Source organism: Protopterus annectens, chromosome 9.part0 (assembly GCF_019279795.1).
Source record: "Protopterus annectens isolate FY-2018-M chromosome 9.part0, PAN1.0, whole genome shotgun sequence".
Lineage (NCBI taxonomy): Eukaryota > Metazoa > Chordata > Ceratodontiformes > Protopteridae > Protopterus > Protopterus annectens.
Window position 1 is genome coordinate 1,753,122,367 of NC_056743.1, and position 25,174 is coordinate 1,753,147,540.

Genomic DNA, 25,174 nt, shown 5'->3' on the forward strand with positions numbered 1-25,174 from the left:
TTGGTTCCTTTAACAGAATATTTAATGTACCATACGTTCTGTGAAAGAAGAGGAGGTCAAATAGGGTTGGATCTTTCATGATACATAAGACTACACACAGAACTCCACAGAGAAGTCTGTAAGAGACTAAGGGCAGAGAAAGGGCTGCCAGTCTCTCCTGATAACCAATATTAGTTATGAATCCCTGAGGTCTCTCAAGTTGTGCGATAAATTTACATAAGTATATTCCAAAAGGTGCACTATATTCAATAATGGGACTGCTAAGATACTAGTAAAGGGAAATTAAGACTTTGGATCTAGTGGAGATGCCTTTAAAAAATTAGATGGGCCAAATAAAAGGTTTTCTGGACTACTATGGAGACATGATGGTCAAATGATAAAGAATTATCAAGAAAAGTATCTAGATCCCTTACAACACTGTCTGACTGGAGGGGTGTATCTCATATATAGTAAGTGAAAGTCTTTTGTTTGCCAAAATAAATACAATACATTTTTTTCATTTAATGAGACCATTATCCCTGCACCAATTGTTAACATTGTCTAAGCAGTAGTGGAGCAATTGTGAGTTGAGAAGATTTAACAGCAACACCTAATTTACAGTCATCTGCAAACTTAGTTAACCATACGCCAGGAATGCTGGCCTGCAGGCCTAAGAAATATATGCCAAATAACAGAGGGCCCAAAACGGAGTCCTGTGGTGTACCACTGGTAACCTTTTTGTTTACAGAAGTGGCACCTACTACTCTAACCATGAGGGTTCTGTCAAACAACCAGTTAGCTATCCATTGCACAATATAAGGACTTATATTCAGATTTACAAGTCTATCAATAATTCCTCCATTGGGGAATAGTATGAAAGGCCTTATCTAGGTCTAGACATGCTGTACGTACTGCATAACCACTATCCACTGCTTCATTTACATTTTTAAAGAAATTAATGAGGTTAAAATGGCAAGACTTGCCTTTCATAAACTGATGAGGATCCAGGGTTGAGAGATTTTCACTATCCAGATTAATGAAACCTGAGATAATGCATTTTTTACTTTTATATATGAGGCTAGTAAGACCAATGGGTCTTTAGTTACCAGGATCCACGGTTGGGCCCACCCTTGTGTAAAAGCATTACAATAGGCATTTTCCAGGATTCAGGAATGCAACAAGTGGAGATGATTAGATTAAAGAGTATGGCTTAGATTAACAGTTAGATTTGGCACAGATAATCAGGCAACTTGGTTTGTTATCAGTGTCCATGAATGAAGTAGTCTTAATTTTTGAAAGGGTTGACAGAACTTGTTCCATGGTAAATAAAGGGGGTGGCTGGGATTGTGGAACCTGTGGGACAGCTCTAACTGTGGGTGGAGTAAAATTTGCACTAAATTTGACAGCTAGGATATTAGCTATTTCCTTTAGGTTAGAGTGTGCAGTATTACTGTGAACTGGCTCCAAACAGTTCTGGGTGCTTACTCTCAACTTCCTGACATAGGTTAGGAAAGACTTGAAGTTATTTGTGGTTTTAGTTAATATTTAAGTTCATACTCAGCTTTGAGCTTCCTAATGGTTCCCTTAAATTCTTTGTTAGTTTGTTTAACGTGCTCTTAATGTAAGCAGAATGAGACTTCTTATAAGCATTAAGTAGTTTTTTCTCTGTTATATAATTTATTTATATGGGTATTCCACCACAGGGGTTTGTTTTTAAACTTCCATATTTGTCGCAGATAGGGACTGTCTTCTCAATGCAACTATTTAAGTGGGAGAAAACGTCAGAGGCACAGGTAGCAGTTTTAGACCTAGATCCTTCACAGGAGGATTAAACATAATTTATTTAAATCATCAAGTAACTGTAAAAGTTTTGCTTTTGAGAAGTTCCTAAACACAGGGCTATTTACAGAATTATCACGAGTTTTAAAAGAAAAGGTCACTAAATTATGGTCATTTAACAACACACGATGATACATATGGAGCTGTGCATTATGTGGCCATATTTGAGAGGACTAGATCCAGGATAATTCAGAGTAACACTGAGGGAATACAATAATAAAAATAATCACATTTTAGTGCTTCAAAAACTGTTCCTTTATCTGAATCAGGCAATGGTTCATGTGATGATAAATGTTTATACTTCTCCATCTAACAAATGCCACAGCAGGTGCTAGACTTCTAAAACACCCTTCATCACTCACCAAACTAATGGGAAGTACTACAAACTGTGAATGCTCAATGTGAAATGTGAGATACCTTCTTGTGAGGCCTAAATGGACATGCCTATAAGCATCTTTTAAGCTGAACATGACCATTTGTAATGGACCAACATAGTCTGGAGAATTATGAGTCTGAGCTTCTTTACCATGAAATGTTCTGTGGAACTTGGACAAATCCAGGACGGGCCTGCAGAGACCATCATCTCTATGAATGATGAAGAATCTAAGCTTGATGCTGTAAAGGGAAATAATCTTTCCTCTTCTCCTTTTTTAATAGATTCTTAAAATAGGCCATGAACTTTATAAAGGAGGCAAGAATGAAAGTGAAAAGGGATGTATGGTATGTACCTTTGGCTTTGGTTATAGTCTACACTATGCACCTGAAATCCTCACAAATGGATTATCTGTTGAATCAATTTGGAAATGAAAGTTGCAATTGTGTCCCTAACCCGAGATCCACTTCTAAGAGACAGAAATAGCATGTTCTGAATATTGCAGAGAGGAGTGGTTTCCTAGTCCAAACAAAATTAATACACAATAAGCAAATCTAAAGACGTCTCTGTCATACATGGAGGAGGCTTCCTGAAAAATTTAAATAGCTGGATTGTGAGAAAACCCTGGCTGAATGACATACTTTAGAAAAAGCCAACGCTCGTACCTTACCTGCAGAGAAAGTTAATGATTTGAAGGACTGCCTAAATGAGATGAAATTTTCAGTGGCCGGGACTGCCATAAGCTACCCTGGGACAGAAATTCTTTTAGCTCCATCAGCTACCTTGTGCCCTGACTTGGATGGGCAATATTTCCAGGACTGCATATCATTTAGCATAACTTAGCTGCCATTTCAAAATGCTCAGTGCTAGATTCAGGCTGCTAAATATGTAGTTTGCTTTAAATTTTATCACCAGGTCCACAAGCCAGCAGAAATATGTGGAGACATTATTCTATCAGACAGACTGAACTAAAGCAGTGCCTTTTCAACTTTTAAATGTATTCTTTGAGTAGTCATGCAAGAGCTTGACACATGCTCAGTACATCAACATGAACATCCTTCCTTTGCAACTTTGAGCAATCTCTTTGTATGTAACCGAGTCAATGTCTAGCCTTCATCCTCAGTGGACTCTTTTTTTGTAAAATGACTGGATGTTTAGAGCTGATATTGACAGCCTTAGGGAAATATTCAAGGAAGGAACACAGGTCCACATGATCTGTGTTCTCAGGGAGTCTTTACTAAGTGCAAGTTCTTTCTCATGTGCTGCTTTTAGAGCTCCTTTATCTTTTTTTTTAAGTTATTCAACCTCCTTATCATGGTTTCCAACTAGAGCAAACACTCCTGGCAGAATGGTTGTCTGGATATATAGACTTGTTTCCACATACGCTCACTGGCCTATATACTATTCCAGTGCCTGTTGGTGTGCCAAGTGTTTTAATTTTTTTTGACAGTTGTGTCTTCTAATATCCAGGCGAACAATGTTTTAAGCTTACCTATGTTTAAAATCAAGTCTTGAATGAGTAGTAGACTAACCATCCCACCACATGCTGTCAGTGTCCATCATGTGGTCTTCTTGTTCAGGCACTGAATTCAGATCCAAGGAACTGAACCTACTTAATTCCCACTGTGATTTAGCCTAGGACTATAAGAAAGTTATGTTTAGATAGTTCGATAGATAGATAGATAGATAGATAGATAGATAGATAGATAGATAGATAGATAGATAGATAGATATTTTGTATTTTTATATAAGGTATGGGTGGAAAATGATACTTAAGCCCAAGTTTATTAGAAAGACTGCTTATGCAGCTGTATCAAAATTCCTCTTCATATATTATGAACAACTGATAAAAAAGTGACCATTCAAAAGAATGAGAAGCAGAGCATTCACACTCTCATTCAGAAAACCTGGATCATAAAATATGGCAAGCTCTAAATGTTGGGCTCAGGACTGCAGCTTTCTATACCAATTCCGTTAATAAATAGCCAGAGAGTTGTATTTCTTTTACTTCTAATTTACACTAACTTCCTGACATTCAGACATGCCCAAAATACTTAAAGGGGGCTAAAAACGACAGGAATGTTCCAAAAAGAGAGACAGACAGAAAGAGGTAGAGTCCTCTGTAAGTCCAAGACTAAATATGTCACATTTCACAACTATTAAGCCTCAGCCAGACTAATCAAAAAAGTTAGACAGAGAACTCTGCTTCAAGAGATGAGACACAGAATTCGCCTACTACTGGTCCAATACACAATCCACAGTCTTTTTATGTTTTAATAATTCACACTGTCTAGTGACAGACTAAGAGAAAAATGCAGAGAGGATAACTGCATTTCTGAAGCCAAAATGAAGTTTTACAAGTCTGTTTCAGACAAGAAACAGGATGAGAAAGACAGATGTTAAATACTTCAAATAAGCAAGGCACTAGTTAGACATTCCTCTTCAAATATGAGGCAAAAAATACATCAAATAATTGAACCTGAAGTCCTCTGTCATGCAGTAACATTCATCAAACCACTATACAAAGCACAACAACCAAAGCATCAAACTGTCCTTACCAATATTCTGTATTTCATCACATTCTTTGCAAAATGTGTGCTCAAGGTGTTCTTTTTGGGCATTCAGTGTGAATGACTTTTGCCCGGTTAGACAAGAAAAAAATAAATCAAAAGAAATCCAACAAGTGAAATCCAATTCAAAATTAATTCTTCTTAGAATAAGTACTGCTTGAAATCCACCTGAATATGATCTCAAAATAAGCTGAATAGCTGTTACACAGGCAAAAAAAAATAAAGATGGAAAAGTAAACAAACACCACACAGCATTGGTGCACATAAATGCAGCAGCTGGGAAAGCAAAGGCTGGAAATTCACAGATGGGACAGCTTAGAAAAAAAGTGACATGTTTTATGTAAGCAATGACAGAAGAGGTAAAACATGCAATGTGTCAATCCATCTGAGATAGCAAAGACATGAGAGGAGTAATGCTGGAAAAATATACAAAAATGGTGACTAAGAAAGACAGAATTAAAGAGCAGGATGGTGGAAGAGCAAGTGCAAATAGGCTGTGATAGAGTAGAATGGGGTATTCAAAATGACTAATGTTGGCACTAATAAAATACTGAAGATCAACAAGCATGCTGCTGTACAAAAGCTACTGATATGTATTCTACAGCCAATGAAGCTGTGACGCCCGTTCTCTGGCCCAGCAATCAAGGAACCTCAATCCTCACCACTAACACCAGAGAAGGCGTCTCATATATGAGGAAAGGATAAATACACACAGTAAAGTGCAATCTCCCTTAAGAGCACACAGAGATCACAGTCAGACTGGGGCTGGTCGCTCCCTTGCTCTCCAGGTCCCCAATAAGACTCCCCACTGGCACAGCTATAGGGTCCAGATCTCAGCCTAGTGGGCAAGCTAAAACGTCTAGCACCCTCTTTGTCCAACCAGTGCTTTGTGTCCTTGCCCAAGTAGCTGACACACACATACACACACACACACACACACACACACACACACACACACACACACACACACACACACACACACACACACACTTTGAGGTAAGAGTTTATACAACCACACAGACACTCCTGGGGAAGGCTGGCACAGGTTCTCCAGCTGTGCCTCTTTCTCAAAGACTATACAGTAGTATCAGCTGCCACCACCCATTAATAATATCAGCTACCCAAAGCCCCTTAAAAAGGGTGTCCAATTATCACTGTGCAATATTATTATCCAATTGGTAGATGTGACTAAACAGTCAAGGCTTATTAGAGTGACTTAGTACAGTAATCACTATAAATATGCAATGTACTCTAGAGCTTAAATTATCTCTACACAAACCAGCCACAGTTAAAAGGTTTTAAAATATTTAATAATAAATAATTAAAACCACAAGACAATACTTTCTACTACACAGTCAGTGCTAGTCAAGAGTTCAGAGATCACACAGAACTACTTAAAATAATTCAGTAGTACAGTTCTAACATAACAGAAAAATAATTAGTCTAATCTTTCTAAATTCTAGCTATCTCTAAAAGAAAACACAAGTCTAAGATAACTTACATAAGACAACAGGCAGAGTGCTGTAAGTTGGATGATCAAGACAAAAATGTTTTTTTTAATCTCTGGTTCTCACTGTTTAAATTGAAACTGCAGTTCTGATAAACATTACATCATTCTTTCACTTTCATGGTGTCCCCCAGCTACACATTAAAAGCATTTACATTCTTAACATCTCCCTTTTGTTATCTTGTAGCTGGTCAGGAACAGAGCAATAAAAATACATTTGCATGTTTAAATCCGGCAATTTAGCTCTTGGTTAAAACAGAAAATTTCTTCATCTAGACTTTTCGGCTCCGCTGTCTACTTCAAAGGATCACCACATGCTTTACTTTGGTCAGTAGAGTGCACTGTTGTCACATTTATTTCCAGTTCCACATGTAACAGTATTTCTTTACATTTACGACAACAAGCCTGTAGTTTACATTTATATTTACAAATGACATAATTATCTGCACAATTCTATCTGGCTAGACTGGCAGCCTTCACAAAAGCTATACCTAGTCATGTTCACCAACAGATCATGCCATGCAGTGTTACTGGAAGGAAAAAGGAATAAAGACAGCAGACTTTTTAAGAAATGTAAATCCCTGCCTACCTTAGCAGCATCAGACTCCTTCAAAATCATATACGGCTCACAGCATTCCCCGATGTCACCTTGTTGTAGTACCTTCTCCAGCTGGGAAAACAGATTTAATAAGGATTATTAGTGCAAATAAATTTATTTTACTATGCATCCAGTCCTGCAGCAATGGTAGTGAAATAATGTACTACATGTTGTTAGCTCCCTGATTATCTTTTACTTAAAAAATAACAGTAGTAGTAGAAGTCTTGTTTTTATTTTTTAAGAGCCACTCAGATGAAACCTTACATTACATTTGCTTGATGGTAGAAGGAGACAGTAAGCCTTTTTAATCTGCCCTTTTACCTGCCTTAACATTCTACCTCTTCTACTTAGAAACCATGTACAGTCGCTGTCCTGCCTGACAAACCACTGGGAATCACTACACACAGTCTTACAATGCCTGCTTTGGGGTTGGATTGTAAACACTGATACTGCACATTAAAGTCTTAACATTATTGGGATGTTAATATAAGTAGCCTGTAACCCTGCAAGCCTCCTGTGTATCAGAAAATACAAGACTTTGTGCCACAGCAGAAATGCTATAGCAAGGATTCATTAGGTGGCTATCACTGCCCTCATGTAATTTAACCTAAGGTTCATGACTCAAGAAAAAAAACAAACAACTTTTACACATTTTAAGTCTGTAAAAATGAATGACCACTACAACTCACATATATACTTGATGTAATGTCTACTCTTTTTCATAATATTTGCCAAAATGGCACAATTTTTGTAGGACAACAAACTACCTGCACACGAGTGGCTGAAACCATAGCTCTTAACCTTTTGGCATAAGTGCCATGAACAAAGTCAAAAAACACTGAGGGACAAAGACCCCAAATCAGGGACAGATTTTAAATATTGATCTAATGCATTTACAAATCAAGAATAACAATTTTTGCATTAACCTTCATTTTCTGAAGGATTTGCATTAGCATTCTAAAACACACGTTTGTCATTTAGTAACTGCAGTTCTGAATTATTTGTCAAAAGGCCACATATTTTATGAGGAGCAGACCAAAAACATAGCAAAATCAGGGACATTCAGTGAAATCAGGGGCTGCTGAGATTTATGGTTTAGGCAGCATCTAAGCCTCTGTAGTCTTTTTTTTGGCTTTCATTCTAATTACAGAACCAATTATTCTAACAATACTACTTCATGAAAAAACACCAACAGTATAAAAGCAGCAGTTGGGACTCAGTGGCTTATAGTAACACAGAATCACTTTATAGACACATCCAGACTAAGCCAGCCTTTTTGCTTGTTAGAACTTCATCAGAATTTCCCCTGAACTTACAGGCCAATGCTGTTCTGAAGACTAGACTCCGGGGGAAGGGTATGGAACTCTGCTAGATGTGTGACACCACACAGCATTGGTGCACATAAATGCAGCAGCTGTGTTCTGCTCACCAGAAACATTCACTCTTCCTTTGCTCTGGGGTACCACACACTTGGCAGAGATCCTGGGCATAGCTTCAGCAAAATTACAGGAAGACTTAATAAGGATACCAGACAATACAAGTGAAGTAATGGACAGGAGTCTGCCAGCCTTATGATTTCCACAGCTTTCTCCTAGAGCCTGTTCTTCAGAACAGCATCAGCCTGTAAACAGAGGGGAAAATTCTGATGAATTCCTAAAGGATGAAAGCTCTCATTCTGGAAGTGTCAATAAGGTGATTATGTGTTACTGTGAACTACTGAGTACTATCAGCTTCTTTTCATTAATCACCCAAGTTATTTTTCTGTCACTGGATTACAATGTTGTCTTAAACATCATGGACACAGAATTTTTCAATTACTCTAAAAAAGAAAGTCTTGTAGCAGAGAACATCCTTGTGCTTGCAATCACTATTAATAGTAAATCAGTGTTTTCTTTTTTTGCCCTTTTTTTAACATTGTATGAAAAAATAACTTTTAGAAATTCATGTGGTATATGAAGTGCAAAGCCCACAGCTGCTGATCTCGGTTTAAGTCAGCATTCCCTGCTTGGAAGTAGAGATGTCATTAAGAGTGACACTCACTAACTGGTTACTGGATTAATTGTAAACAATTACTTTGCCAAAAAAACTGTTTTACAGTTATTTACAAATTCACCTCCCAGCAAACATACCTGCTCCAAAATAAATATTAATCTTATTATTAATAATAATAACAATAATAACAATAATAACAATAATAACAACAACAGCATAGAACTTTATCTCTCACAGAATCAAATCACTACATGCCATGACCTCCTGAAACAGCGTCATCAACATGCAGTGAACATTCATGCCAAAAGAATGCAATGGTAATTATTCAAACTGGACTTCTACGTGCCATGGGAATTTTGTAAGTCATCCCCCCCACACACACACGCACGCACACACACACAAAGTGAAGAGAAAGAAAAAAAATGTTTAGTTGATGTGCTTGCACAACATAAGGAAAAATCTACTGAACATTATCTTTAAACAAACTGGAAGGTACATGTTTCAGTTTTTTAAGTAAAGGCAAGAAGAAAGAAGTCCAACATGCATATGACTACAGAAGGCAAGCATCACACCAAGGATAGGCAACCATTTTGGAACAGATTATCGAAAACTTCTTCCATTCCTGGTAGCTGTCGAAATGTGAAAGGTTGAAGGGATATGAAAATATTCTTTAAATACACCAACTACATTTGTCATAAATTACAGCCACTATATGGGCTAAAGATTACACAAAATTTTGTGAAAAAAAGTAAAAGTAATACCGTTGATGTTCTGATAACATAGTGCTAGTGCCCCTGTGCCACACTTTGTTGGAGTTGCAAAGAAAGTGTCTCAGTGCCGCTCTGACACTGGTGCTGGAGGTAAAATAAGCCTGCATTACACTGAGGAGTGAATAATCCAAGAAAGTCAAACACAGAAACATGTACATAACTTCAATATCTTCACTTAAGAATCTTCATCATTTAGTCCTAGCTCCTGGACAACTATCAATTTTCAAAATATCCAAAGGCCGGAATTAAAGGGTTACTAAAAGAAACAGCAAAATGAAGATTATAAAGGTACTGCGCATTTCAAAGGTAGGCACTGTCCTCTGTGTAGCTGAGACACCTTTCTAAAATGAGCACAGTAGAGAGTTCGGTTAGACAGCAGGTACAGATACAGTATTAAAAGCAAAAATGTTCTTGTTTTAAAGTTGGCCACAAAAATTGCTATCTAATTAGACAAGCTAAATTGATTAAAACTTAAAGACTCAAAACAAAGACAGCTGATATTCACAACAAAAATGAACTACTGTTAGTTAAAAGGTTTTTATATGTAGCTTAAATTCTTGCAAGCCTACATTTTTAGGATTAGAATTTTAGTACATTTCAATCTATCAAAGAATTAATAAGATTAATTTTGCATCAAATAAGATTAATTTTGCATCAAAGCATTGTCATGGTGACAACATGCCAAGTATGTGGCTTTGTTGTTCACCTTTATATCCTGTACTTTTATCCATTCATTCATAATCATCTTTTTCATATTTAGGAACCTGGGTTTGGGGTGTCACGTCAACAGTGATCATCATCTATATTCATTGTTCACACCACCAGTAGGCTAGTCTTGGTGCAGTCGTTCTTTCATACCATAAATACACACACAAATACTCAAACCTATGGCCAGTTTAGTGTGTCCACTCCACCTACTGCATGTCTTTGGAATGTGGGAGGAAATCTGAGGACCCTGAGAAGACCCACACCTACACATGGAGGACATGCAAACTGTACACAGAAAGCAGCCTAACCGAGAATCAAACAGGAGAACTTTGCTATGAGGCAACAATGTTGTGTGTGTGTGTGTGTGTGTGTGTGTGTGAGAGAGAGATAGACATACAGTGTATCCAAATGAATGTGTCTGTGTGTATAAGTGCACACATGCACAATACACCTCTAACTCTAGAGTTTAATAAAGTATCTGGTACTGTGGCTTTGTAAATGGGGTTTGTAACAACATAAGTGGTCGTTCAGGGTAGGATTTAGACACAGTGGGTTCCTACAACATGAGAAGCTGCACAGGCTCTATCTGGCAAGTGCTAGCAAAGGATAAGGCTGTTTAAAAACTGAAATAGGCAAGAATGCTGCTAAGATGCATAAAAATACTGTGTGGGCAAAGGGAAGGGTTGCCCCACTGCAACATTAAAAATATCCCTTTAATTATTAGTTTCATTATATTTATTAACTGGAAAATAAAGCCAGTTCATTCCCAGTGATTAATTGTATTGCATTCTTATACATAAAATGCTACGGGAAATTTGTAATTCCAAGAAAATGAAAAGCAATGTGCATACTGTAATATGAGTAATGAAAATATATACCTTTCTGTTTTTGATTTTTTAAATGAAAAGTTATGAACGATGTTCTAAAATGAAGCTAAGTAGAAGCATATCTACAGGTGAGTGTGTGTGTGTGTGTGTGTGTGTGGGGGGGGGGGGGTTCAGTCATGATTGCAGTACCTGCATTCATTTCAGATACTGTTTATGGGTTGAGAACTGAAGCTCTTGCTTCTCAGCTTTGCATTTTTTAAGGATTTTCCCCTCACTTGTAGATGAGGGACTAGTGCATTGGACCTGGAGATCCATCTTAGGAGCGAACCTTATTTTGAAGAGTGGCACACATCTTTAAATGAACCAGCTATGACTGATACGAAGTGCAGGCAACTTCTCTTGCGTTTTTACTTCTTTTTAGTCATCTTTCCCCTCAACAATGTGTTACAATTACAGTTAAAAAATAGCCACTGAACTGCCTCAACATTAGGAGAACCTAAATTAATCTTGCCTTAGAAGATAACCTGATACAGAGCCTGAGGGCACAAATGTTCTCTTTCTGAAAGGTTCTGCTTGATACAAGAAAGGAAATGTATTAGTTTACCAGTGATATTACCATCAACATCATCTGGATAATCTTTCATCAGAAATAACTCCTTCAGTTTCAAGCAGCTGCTCCTATGAAGCTCCTAAATCATGTAAAAATTAAAATGTGCTAGCAGCATCACTGTAAATCAGTGCTCTTCCTATCAAATTAGTTTCAATAGCATCCATCACAGAAATGAAGCACCTAACTCAAAAAAACTGTCCTGAAAAAAATTCTTCATTGGCATCACCAACTTGCTTCTTTCTCACTTTCTTTATTTCAAACATTTAGTGTCTATATTGGACAATCTGCTTTTTGTTTCTTGTTTGGCATCATTAAATAATTTTCTATGTACCTCACAACAAGATAAAGTGATGTATAGAGTTTAGTGTGTATGTCTGTGTAGTTTTTGGATCCTGTCAGGCCTTCATAGTTTTGGGAATCTCAGCCAGGAAACAATTCCACATGTTTAGCATGAAAAACAAAGTCAAATTATTTCATTTAGTCATTAAGACTACAAGACTGAGCTCTTTTATCACCCATTTCACTGCCTAAAGTACAGAGATAACGACACTCAATGGTGGCTCAAGTAGCTTCTGCAAGTGCTTCCCACCTACTGTCAAGACAGGGGTTTTGGTAATGTGGAATCTGCATTTGAGAACTACACAGCAGCCCATGTTTTGTAGAAAAAAGTATACCTTTCTTGCACAACTTCAGAATAAGCTTAGTGCATCCATCAGCCATCAATTGCAAAATGGCCAGCAAGACTCTATGAATGCTGACAACAAGGAATATATGTATTTCCAGAACTTGCTGGCTGCATTCCATTACATGTACCAGCCATGTTAACTGCAGTGTCTTATGACTGTCTTTGGCACTAGCTGAAGTCACTTTGCAGTCTTCTCAGATAATCCACCACCAAGATTGGTCATGCAATCAGTATTATGTACCTCATGGTTTTTATCTACCACCATGTTGGCCATACTTTCACCACTGTGACTTTTTTAGCTTCAGGACTATCAAAGCTTCACATATCTTAATACAACAGTTGATTGACACATGAAACATCCAGAGTGGAACCTACAGATTGAAAGTAACACAAAACTGCAGTTTATTATCTCAAACGGAGTCTCTTACCATTCAGGTAATTATCTGAATAGGATCACAGGTCTACAGAAACTATAAGCCAAGAAAATGTTGAGTTCATTTGCATCTTGTCAATACCCACCCTCAAGATCTACCTTCCATTTCCAGGAGGGACAGCAAGCTCTGGCCATGTTGATGTAAGGTGGTGTATATATACTGGTTTCTGAGATTGTTAATTATTCCATTTGAAGGTGAAGGCCGAGGTACCAGAATTGTAAAAAAGAAATTTATATCCAGTTTGGTTGCTATTTTCGTATTTGGAGAAGTTTTATTTCCATGTTGATGTAAGGGTAACACTCTGTTTAACGCACAAGGAAAATTTATAGCACACATGGAGTAAATGTTAAGTAATAAACGTGTCCATCTACCATGTTTTATTTACATATTGGCAGAGATTCAGATCCTTAGCTCTAGGGTTCTTGGAGCTGTTTGACATGTGGAGATGCAAGACATCAATGAGGGACTTTGTTTGACATGTGGAGATGCAAGACGTCAATGAGGGTCTTTGTTTGACATGTGGAGATGCAATACATCAATGAGGGTCTTTGTTTGACATGTGGAGATGCAAGACATCAACGAGGGTCTTTGTTTGACATGTGGAGATGCGAGACATCAATGAGGGTCTGCGTTTGACATGTGGAGATGCAAGACATCAATGAGGGTCTTTATTTGACATGTGGAGATGCAAGACATCAATGAAGGTCTTTGCATCCTTCTCAAAGACGTTTCCTTAATGGCTCAGAAGGCAAAAAAATATCTCCATGAGAGAGAAAGCTCTTGGTAGTCAACGGTCTTTAGACCAGTTTCCTTTAGTTAGAAACCACTGGGACTTTTGCAACGGTGTGATGCATCTGAAGAAATAAGTATCAAAGGGGGCATTATACTCTATTCTAATTACAAAAAGGACAGTGGGATGATAGCTTCATTTGACCTGGACAAAATTAATTTAGATATTAATTTTGCTAAATTACAAGTATTTCCTGACTATTGATGCTACATACTGGTCAAAGACGGAGCTGTCGATAAAGGTGCCAAGGATCCCTGGTTACCGTATCAGTTTGGAGAAGGCTACTGGCTAAAGTCTAAGTTAGGAAAGAGAGTTTGTGACAATACTACATTTTTTTGCATTTCATTTTTTAGACCTTTTTTAGTTTACCATAGTTTAAAGATTATTATTTATATTTAAACATTATTTCCTCCTGTAGTGACATCATATCAAGGGATAATCAGACAGTAAGACCCAACCTGCAGTCTTCGGCAAAATTCATTAGCCACAGCTCTGGGTTAATGGTTCAGAGGTCAGAGAAGTACATCCCAAAGAGGAGGGGGGTCCCAACACTGGGCCCTGATGTAAATTGTTATTTATTTTCTGCTAACTAAGGAGACACCAGCTATTTTAATAGCCAGGTTGATATCCATCTTACCACATACAAGTCTAAATTTAGGTCTCTTAGATTATATGCAATAATGGTGTGGCAAATGCTATCAAACACCTTGGCTAAATCCAGACAGGCTCTAGAGACCAAAAGACCACTTCTCAAAGAAGTTTACCAAACTGAATAGACATGACTAAACTCCTGAGGATCTAGGTGTGTAAGAATTTTGATACTGCTGTTTCTGAGGTTAGATATATGTTCCATACCCCTATAGATTAAAAAGAAGTTATGTACTTACCATAACGTTCCATGTGAGTTGTTCATCTCGCCTTCATTCTTACAGATGGGTAGCGTCCCAAGCACCATCTATCTCGGGTGGCTCATGGGAGTATGTTTTTCAGGACAGTGGATCCAAAGGAGGCTCTGTCAACTTTGTAATGAGTGATAAAGGTATGAGGTGTTGACCAAGTGGCTGCTGCACAAATGTTATCAATAGGAAGTCTGGCAGAAAAAGCAGAGGATGTAAACACTGCTCTGGTGGAGTGAGGCTTAATTTTATGTTGCAAGGGCATATTAGCAGCTGAATAAGCAAAAGTGATACAATCAGATAACCACTTGGACAAAGTTGTTTTGGCCACTGGCATACCTTTCCTAGAGTGTGAAAAGGAGACAAAAAGCTGTTCAGAGTTCCTAAAATCTTTTGTTCTATCCAAGTAAAATCTGAGCTGTCTATGAGCATCAAGTTTGTGCAGTATATATTCTAAATTGTTGGAGTGATTTCGGGAAGAAAACTGGCAAAGCAATAATTTGATTAAGATTGGCTATAATGCAAACTTTAGGTAAGACAGAAGGGTTAGTTCGAAGTGAAACTCTGTCAGCGTGGAAAATCAAATAAAGAGGCTTGATGGACAAGGCTTGAAGCTCTGACACTCTGCGGGTAGAAGTGATAGCTACTAAAAAGACAGTATTCCACGACAAAAATTTGAGGTCACATGAGGAGGCTGGTTCAATGGAGGGAAAATAATGCGAGAAAGCATCAAATTTAGATTCCATGGGGTATAGGGAGATTTTACAGGTGGTCTGAGATGAAAGGTCCTTTTAAGAAAGGCTTTGGATAGTTTGTGTGACATAATGTTCAATCCTTCAAATCCAAGATGAAAATTAGAAATGCAGCAAGTTGAACACGAACTGTTGCTGCTGCAGCTCTTTTGTTAAAAATCAGTCAAGAACTCTACAATGGAGGCCAAAGAGGCTTGATATGGATCAATATTGTTTTGAGAGGCCCGTATAGAAAATTTTTTCCATTTGCTAAGGTATAGCTTCCTCATAGAGGATTTATGAGAGGATAAGAGAATTTGCTTCGTCTAATTAGAAAGGTTATGGAACCTGGCTATGATGGGAACTGGAACAGCCAGGCTGTCAGCTTCAGGGACTACATAGAGGGATGAAGTTCCCCTGACGAGTGCGTCAGAAGATCCGGAACTGGGTCTAGAATCCAAGGGTCCTCCAAAAGATGAAGTTGAAGGAAGGGGAACCAAATCTGACGAGGCCAATGAGGGGTTATTAGAATGATGGTCCTTCCCAGGGCTTTGGCTTTCTGTAGTAGCTTGGGTATCAACAGGATTGGTGAGAATGCATAGAGGAGACCTGGAGGCCAATTGTGAATGAGTGCATCCCTTGGGGCTTCTCCTGGAGGGGGAATCAGGGCAAAATAGCTTCTTCATTTCGTGTTCATATGACTGGCAAAAAGGTCACAGCAAGTCTGGCCCCACCTGCGGAATATCCTGTCCACTATTTCTTTCTTGAAGGACCACTCGTGAGGCAACAAAATTGCTCTGCTCAGCTTGTCTGCTATCATGTTGGATTTCACCGGGATGTGCATTGCTAACAGAAAGTGCTGGGTGGATATAGCCCACTGCCGTACTCTTAGGGCCTCACGACAAAGTGGATATGACCTGGTTCCTCCTTGTTTGTTCAAGTACCAGACCACTGACATGTTGTCTGTCTGAATTGCAACTGTACCCAGAGGAAGAGAGTCCTGGAAGTACTGCAATGCTAAAAGTACTGCTCTCATCTCTAGGACACTGATATGCAGGTGTGTCTCTTGATAGGTCCTTGTGCCTTGGGCTGTTCTCTGAAAATGACCCCCCCCACCCTATCAGGGAAGTGTCCGTGGTCACTGTGGCTGCTGGTGGGGGTAAAACAAAGAAATTACCTATCGTGACATGAAGAGGTCAACCACCATGGAAGATCCTTTTTGCAACAGTTCATGATCATTATAAAGTGAGACATGGGGAGTTCTTGGTAAGACCATTGAGTGAACAGCCATTGCAGTATTTGCATGTGCATGTGACCCATCAGTATGGCCAGAACTGCAGCTACCATCATGCCTAACAATTTTAGAACTTCTGATGCTGGAGCCTTGTTCTTGGATATTAGATCGTAGAGCTGCTGACGGAGTAGTAAGATTCCTTCTACTGGAAGTTGCAGCGTGGTGGTGGTGTCCAATTCTGGTTCGATAAAAAAGGTATGTTGCGATGGCGACAAGACATATTTTTTCTGAGTTTATTGTAATGCCCAGCTGGCTGCAGAGTGACAGAGTGGTGATCCTGGCTTGAATGAGTTGATGCCTGGTGATGGCAATGAGGAGCCAATCGCCTAGGTATGGAAACACCTGGAATCCTAAACATCTCAGGTGAGCCGTGACCACTGCCATGCATTTGGTGAACACTCTGGGGGGCTGTAGTGAGACCAAACGGCAGGGCTCGAAACTGGTAATGACTGGCTCCCAGCCGGAAGCGCAGATGATCCCTGGATGGTCTGGCCATTTTTATGTGGTAGTACACATCCTGGAGATTTATCAAGCTCATCCAACCGTCTTTCCCTAAAAAGGGAAGTGTCGACTGAAGCGTGACCATCCGAAACTTCTCTTTCTTGACAGATTTGTTTAGCCAGCTGAGATCCAATATAGGTCTCTAGTCCCCTGTCTTTTTTGGAACTAAAAAGAATATTGAGCAAGTTCCGGATCCTGTCTGGTCTGCTGGGACTGGTTGGATGACTCTTTCTTAGCAATGCTTGGACCTCTACTGTTGCTTGTTCCCTGTAACTGGGAGGAACGTCTGGGATTTTTCTTGTTGGTGGAGGGGGTGTGGCGAAAGGAATGAAGTATCCTCTGGAAATGATACTTTGTCACCAGTTGTCATTAGTTATTCTGAGCCAGGCATCTGGATACAAAGATAAGCAACCCACGACTGCCTCCAGAGTAGGAAAGTCGGGCCTCCTTTCAGGAGCGCTGGTAGTGCTTCCCAAAGAAGTGATCACTGTTGCCCTGGTTTTGTGGACCCCCTCTGCTGCAAGGGCAGCATCTTTCATTATTGCCCTCTCCTCTGCCCCTGGAGGGAGGTTCACCACATGTGTCCTGAAAGGCTCCTTGGGCTTTTCGGAACCACATCTTTCCTCCCCTTTGACTCTTGGGATAGGGTCTGGTAGGGGTGGAAAAATGACTCTGATGGCAGACAGAGCCTTTCCTTCCTGCTCACACCTGGTCAAAGTTTCCTTAACTTCAGGCCCGAAAAGGAATGAGCCATCAAAAGGAGTATTTACAAAGGATGACTTGAAGGGCTCCACGAAGGAACACAAGCACATCCAGGAGCGTCTCCTAACAGCAATTCCTGTACCCACTGCCCTGCTCACTCCATCCGCTGCATATGAAATGAGGCGCATGGACAAGTTAACTATGGAGTTGAGGGTAGCAAGCTGGGAGGCAACTTTATCTGAAGCTCCTGCAGCTACTGCACCCTGAAGAGTATCTCCCAGCTCTTTAAGGAGATCTCTTTGCAGTCTCTTAAACTGGGTTAGATAGTTTAGCGAACGCAGTGCAAAAGTAGCTGAACTGTAAGTGCGCTTCCCATATCTATCCATGATCCTAGAATCTCTGTTAGGAGGTTGGATAGAAGAGAAAGTTTCTGAAATTTCATTTTTGGTGGCTGCTGCCACCACCATGGCATCAACTGGCACACCCTTGGTCAGAAAGGATTTGTCTTAGGGAGCAGAGATAAATTTATTAGGCCTCCTAGGGACAGGCTCCATTGTGTCCGGAGACTCCCACGCCCTTCATGAGACCAGCTGCATAAGCTCATGGAAGGGCGGAGACACTCAAGAGGTGGAGGGCTGTGACCCGAAAGCCCTCAGGAGAACCGGCTCATCTTCAGTAGGGTTGGTGGACTGCAAGTCGCCCCTCTGCCTAAGGATTTCTAGTATCTCAGCAAATAAGATATCCTCCGAGGAGGACCATGTGGACCCTTCTGATTTATTCAAGTTGGTATCAGATATCAGGGATTCCTGCAGGGAGTCTAGATGCTTCCTCTTACAAACTCTCTTCCTGGGAACCTCATCGGTGGGAGCTTCTAATGAGGTCTCGGAAGAGCATGGGCCACCCAATGGGGCTTCCTGAGGCTCTGGGTCCCTACACTTGGCAAGGATCTGCGTGGCAGAAGCAGATACAGGTGCTTTAGGGGAGGAAAAAGCCGGACCTGAGGTTGAAGCTGTCTTAGGAGACATAACTCTCTTCATGGCTTCGAAGGGACCTCTGCTTTGATGTGAAGGGACTGACGGATCCGAGGAAATCGCCGATACCCCAGCACCGGAACAGTGGGCTCCAAGCCTGTGGTAGGAGCTGAGCTCATCTGAGCCAAAGCCCCAAGAGACAGAGTTGGAACTGGCAAGTTGGTCCAGCTATCCTCCCTAGACCCGATCAGATAGTGTTGACTCCTAGATTCCTCGATCGGCACAGAGGACGTCAGAATAAATGGAGCTGAAGACACTGGCGCAACCGTCTGCTCCAAAGGGTCCATGATCAACAAGTCTGACTCCTCCAGCTCCGAAGGACCAGTATGGCTCGGAGGAGGAAGAGTAGTAACTGGCAAAAGGAACTTCGACTCCAAAGTCGCTTGGGTCAGAGCCGATAACATTTTTGCAAAAGCCAGTGCCTGTAAAAGCTTCTGCACCACACGATCCACATCCAAATCTAAAAGGCTGAAGGAAGACCAAGATGAATGGATTGAAGGTGGTACTGACTGTAAAAGTGGAGATTTTGGCATTTCGGATACCGGTTCCAAAACTGGGGACCAGCGCCAAAAAGATAAGACAGTCTGCTCCGAGGACTGTGGAGCTGATGTCAAAGACTTTTTCAATTGTTCTGATTCAGTAGAAGTCTTGGAAGACTTTGAGGACTTACCGAACCCATACTGGTCCTTCAAAGCCTCCTGGAAAGAAGGTTTCAGTAAACCCCTGTCAAGTTTCCTCTTTCTCTCCTGGAGAACTCTTGAAGAAAAAGAATGGCATATGGAGCAGCTTTCTTGGAGATGTAAAGCTCCTAAGCAATAAATGCAGTTTACATGACTGTCGGTGACAGACATTTTCACTAAATATTTTTTTATTATTTCAAATAAGATGTCTTAAGAAACATTACATGAAATATAGATAAATAACATATTTACAGTTTTAAAACATTACTACCTTCAAACCATTATATAACTATTTACATTGGTGTCTATGCAAATAACATTGAAATTCTATATTATATAAAGTTAGAAACATAAGATGATGTATCTTCGTCGATCTTTTCGAGTATTTCCAGTACTTTCATCCAAGAGTAATAATATGAAGTAGATCTTTTGGTTCTGTTCTTTACTGTTAATATTTCCATGTGAGCAACTGTTGATGTTAAATTCTTAAATTCCTTGAACGTAGGAGAAGTCTCATTTTTTCACTGTATAGTTATGCTTTTACCTGAAATTGCCAATAGTGACCATATGATTTTAGTGTCTTTTTCTGGTACACAGTTTGGAATAGGAGAACTGAATAAAATTATAGACTTTGTTAATCGAAAATTATCATTATAAACAGTCTGAAAAAATAGTTAATACACTTCCAGTACATATTGAGACATATGCATTCATAAAACACATGCTGCCAATCTGCTTTTATCTTGATTTGGCATCTCCAACATTGATCTTCACTAGAAAACATTTTGGCTAGCCTATGTGGTGTACAGAAACTTCTGTGTAGATATCTCCAAGTGAATAATTGCCAGTATTTTGATAATGTAGAAAATTTGGAAGATTTTAGAATGTTACTTTTTTCTTCTTCAATTGGAGGATGGTTGTTTATTAAAGTATAATAATCCCAGTATGATTTTTCATGATAATTTTTTGTTTTTTTAACAATTTTATAGATATTAGATAAGTAACCTGTACCCTGATAAGGTTGTTTTGTGATAAGAATAAGGTATTCAATGAGTTGTGGAGCTTCATGTCTAACTGAAGGTTGCATTTGTTCTACTTTATTTATAAGAAAATGTCTTAGATTTTGTAAAAGCAACCAGTAGTCTTTATTTATAATTGTAAGTTATCTGTTTATTTGCTAATATTTTCCCTTTCTCTATAAGTTAATGCCAAAAGCGTAATGATTCTTTCTTGAGTACATTCATTTTAGAGATTTGGGATGTGTCTAGAATAGTGGATGTAAAAGCTATAGGGAAAATAAGAAAAATCCAAGAATTAATATTTGGTATTTTGTTTATATATGTTTTGAACACTGATAGTGTACAGGCTATATAGTTTGATGGTAATTTATTGATATTATTCTTTTTTCCTAAAAAATAATCTTTTAACATCCATATAAGGGGTGATGATATTATAGTTAAATTGTCTTGTATATGATTGTAATTTTATTCTATGTAAATCTGCTCATGCACTTGTTTCCATATAGGTGTGTATGAATTGTTTAACCATAGTGTTATATTTTTAATAACAGAGGAGGTAATATATACATCAAATTAATTCCACCATCTTCCCAATCTGGTAAACGCTTATTTAAGGCTATACGGGGTTTATTTGGAAACCATAGAAAATTTAAAATTAGTTTATTGTATCTTTGAATAATATATTTGGGTGGTGGCAATGAAAGGTTTTGTACTAAGTATAATATTGTGGGAAATATGATTGCTTTAATAAGATATAATCTGTCTGCTGTTGAAAAGATGTATTTATTCCAGTAGCCAATTGTTTGTTCTATTTTGTCTATTATTTTTTTATAGTTAAATATTAGAGAATCTGCTAATTCATTGAGTAGATTTATTCCCAGATATAATAATTTATTTTCTGTTACTAAATATTTGAAAAATCTTTTGTTTATATATATTTTTTTACAGTTTCAGGGCATAATTTTAGTTTTGTTTTCATTAAATTTTAGGCCTGAAATATTTTTAAACTTATTCATGGAGTTAAATAGAGCATTCAGCTCATTGGCATCTGAGAGAGTTAAAAGTATGTAATCAGCAAAGAGTTGGATTTTAAGGTTTAACATTTTATTAATACATATGCCATGCCCTTTATGTTACTGCTTGATCTGGTTTGATTTGCAAAGGGTTCTATGAGTAATGCAAATAACAATGGTGATAAAGGGCAACCTTGTTTAGTTCCCTTTTTGATTGTTATAGGGTCTGATCTATGTGATCCTAGTTTGACATATGCAGTAGATTTTTCATTTAGTATTTGGATAAGGTTATTAAAATTAGAAGGAAAGTTATATTCTTTTAAAACTAGTAAAAGAAAGTTCCAGTTAACAGAATCAAAAGCTTTATTAATATCTAATGAGATTACATTTAAATCTAGGACTCTATGTTTGTTATAGTCTGTTAATGTCAGCATTCTTTTAATATTATCTGAAGTGTTTCTTCCTTTAATAAAAGCTGTTTGATCTTTATGAATTAAGAAAGGGAGAAAGTGTTTGATCCTATCTGCATATATAGCCATAAACATCTTATAGTCTATACTGAGTAATGATATTGGCCTATATGAAGAGCACTGCTTCTCATCTTTATTTGGTTTGATAACTGGAGATATCAATGAATATTTCCAAGAGGGTGGTATGTTCAAATCTTTTTTGGCTATATCATATACTTTAAATAGTAAGGATATGGCTTGATCGGGTATTAATTTATACATTTCTGGTAGCATATTGTCTGGGCCAGGTGCTTTATTTGTCTTGAGCTTTTTAATTTGTGATTTTAATTCTGTCATATTGATTGGTTTGTTTATAATGTCTATTTGTTCTTGTGTTAATTTAATATGATTATTATTTTCTAAGTATTTTTTTATATCCTCGGTAGGTGTATCTTGGGAGTTTAGGGAATTATCAAAGTTAAATTGAAGTCTGAATGCTTCTAAAATATCATTTAGATCCGTAACTCTTTTGTTAGTATTAGGAATAAATATTTATTTTATTTGTTTAGATTTATTTTTTTTTGTTCAATTAGTTAAGTGTCTCAGGTGTGCTGAATTAGTAGAGTATGAGTTTATTTTTATCTTAATCATAATCTTATGATGTAACAATTCTGCATACTTCTTATTGATTTGTGTAAGTTCTTTAACTTGAGTAGTATTGCCCTTTTGTATTTCCAATTTCAATTCATCTGCTTTGTTTTGCAAGTATAGCATATCTTTATTCCATGACTTCCTTTTATTTATGTACCAGGATATTTTCCCATATGTAACTACCTTTAATGAATCCCAGACATATTTCTGAAATATCCTCTGTGTAGTTTATTTCTAGAAAGTTTTTGATTGTTTCTTCATAACATTCTTTAAATTCTGTCAATTTTATGATACAGGAAGGTATCCGAGTAATGGGATTTGAATGAAAAGGAGTAAGCTCCATCTCAAAGACTATGGCATTATGATCAGATAAGGGACAATTTATAATTATGACTTTGTCAATTTTTGTTATTAGGTCATTGGCGACAAATCTTCTATCTATTCTAGAGTTAGTTCTATATCTATGAGAATAAAATGAAAAGATTAGTGAGTCTGGTTCTGCAAATTCGTTTATATCTTTTAAATATAGTGTATCTATAAATTTTAAAAGTACCTTGGAGATATGTTGTTTTCTTCTTTTAGATTTAGAATCTGTATTTTTTTCATTTATTATACAGTTGAAGTATCCTGCCAACATCAGGCTACCCTTAGTTAGATGAATTATCTCTTCAAAGTGCTGTTTAACTGTTCTTAATCCTAGTCCTGGAATCCAATATAGATTTACTAAAGTATAGATTATCTTATTTAACTCTACTGAAGCTAGACAAAACATACCTGATGTATCTTGATGAGTAGTAATTATTTTAGGTGTTATAGTTGTATTGTGAAGTAGTATAGCTACTCCTCTTTTTTTGTTTTATATTGAGAACTTGCTAATACTGTGTAATTATTGATATTTAAGTTGTTTATATCTCTAGATAAGTGTGTCTCTTGTAAAAAGACTACTTGTGGTTTATGTAAATTTATGTATTTGAATAGGCTTCTTCTTGTATTACTATTATTCAGACCATTAACATTTATGGATAAACATTTAATTTCCTAGTTTTTAGTTTGTTTTATATGCGATTTTAAGTAAATATTGTTTATTTTTATTCTATCTTGGATGAAGAATTTAAAAATGTTTTTACAGTATAGTTTTTGCATGTTTCTGACTGACACCAAAGTGATAATTAAATAACAATAAAACTTCTGAACTTGTAATTCTTAACCTTAAAAATCATTCCCTATCACTATGGGGTAATATACCTCTTTCTTTGGCTAGTGAATCTAACCAAACAAACTTTCTATCCTCACAAATAATGTCTGGATCAGTTTCTCTTATCCTCTTAGTTTTAAATAAAGACAAATAATAAAAATAATATAATCAGCTAAAATATATAAGTATATTCTTTTTCTCTTTATATTATTGTAATTCAGTAATACTTGTTTCTAATCAGGTTTGAAAAAGGTACAAAACATTTACACTAAGGTAATATCATTTCAAAATAGTTTAGAGTATTAATAAACATTTTCTCATGTTCAACAATATTTTTTACAAAAAAAAATATATAGAATTATATACTCTGTGAAAATCTGAACAACTGACAGATAAATGAGTTTCTGACTACAAAATCAATTAAGTAAGGTTTAATTAATGTCCTAAAACCGGAGGAAGAGGAATGATAGCAAGGTTATGAGTTATTTAGCTTTATGGAAGAATTAGTGTGACTGGGATGGAATGAGCCCATAACAAAAGCCTGCAATGCCCCCATTATATTTTCATCTTTTGGATTTAACCACATAACCCTTAGGTAAGGAGAGTATGTTTAACATATAAAAGGGAGTGGTAATCCCCAGGATTTGAACACTGGTGCTGGATTTCCAGATATCTACTGTGCAAGTCAAATACTGTGCTTAACAAATATCATGTTTGAAGAAAAGGATGTTCCTTAATGAACGTGTCACCAGAGCATCTTGGGTGAAATGCAAATACAACATTTTATAGTCATGTTATTAGCATGAGAATTTATTTTTTGAATGTTTGGGACATATGAAAGAAAAAGGCAGTTGAGCTATCACCCATTCAACTCCTGTAACTAAACTGAATTTGCTAAACTGGTCATCAGAAGAAAAGACCTGGCAGACCCCAACAATCAGTGATAGTCAAATCATATACATATATTTTTTCTCCAATGAAAAAGGAGGGGGGGGTCTACCCATTCAGACTTTCACTGTCAAAAAAGCAATATAAATATACAAACATAGATGCATATATATATATATATATATATATATATATATATATACATAACTAACTAAAACTTTATTTGTTATTAATTAACAAAACACAAATAAATAAAGACGTATATATTATTCATTGGTAACCAGTGAAATCTACTTTTTTATTATTTCATATACAAGCCAACATTAAGTTCCTTTCTGCTGAGTGACATTAAATATCTGTTGCTTTTCTGTGTAAAATGAGCTACACAGAAAGTCATCAGCTTTTGATTTGCTTCTCAGGCTCATTTAATAAACCCATTATT

At 37.4% G+C, this 25,174-nt stretch overlaps 1 protein-coding gene across 8 annotated transcripts in view; it reads right to left on the minus strand.

The window, feature by feature from the left end:
• Nucleotides 1-25,174, minus strand: part of DOCK6 (dedicator of cytokinesis 6) — a 2,991,519-nt gene that overhangs the window by 1,754,980 nt on the left and 1,211,365 nt on the right. For all 8 annotated transcript variants that reach the window (XM_044084603.1, XM_044084600.1, XM_044084599.1 and 5 more), the window contains exon 10: nt 6,858-6,938. In XM_044084603.1, the coding sequence (XP_043940538.1) occupies nt 6,858-6,938 (81 nt within the window). The remainder of the gene's footprint in view (nt 1-6,857; nt 6,939-25,174) is intronic.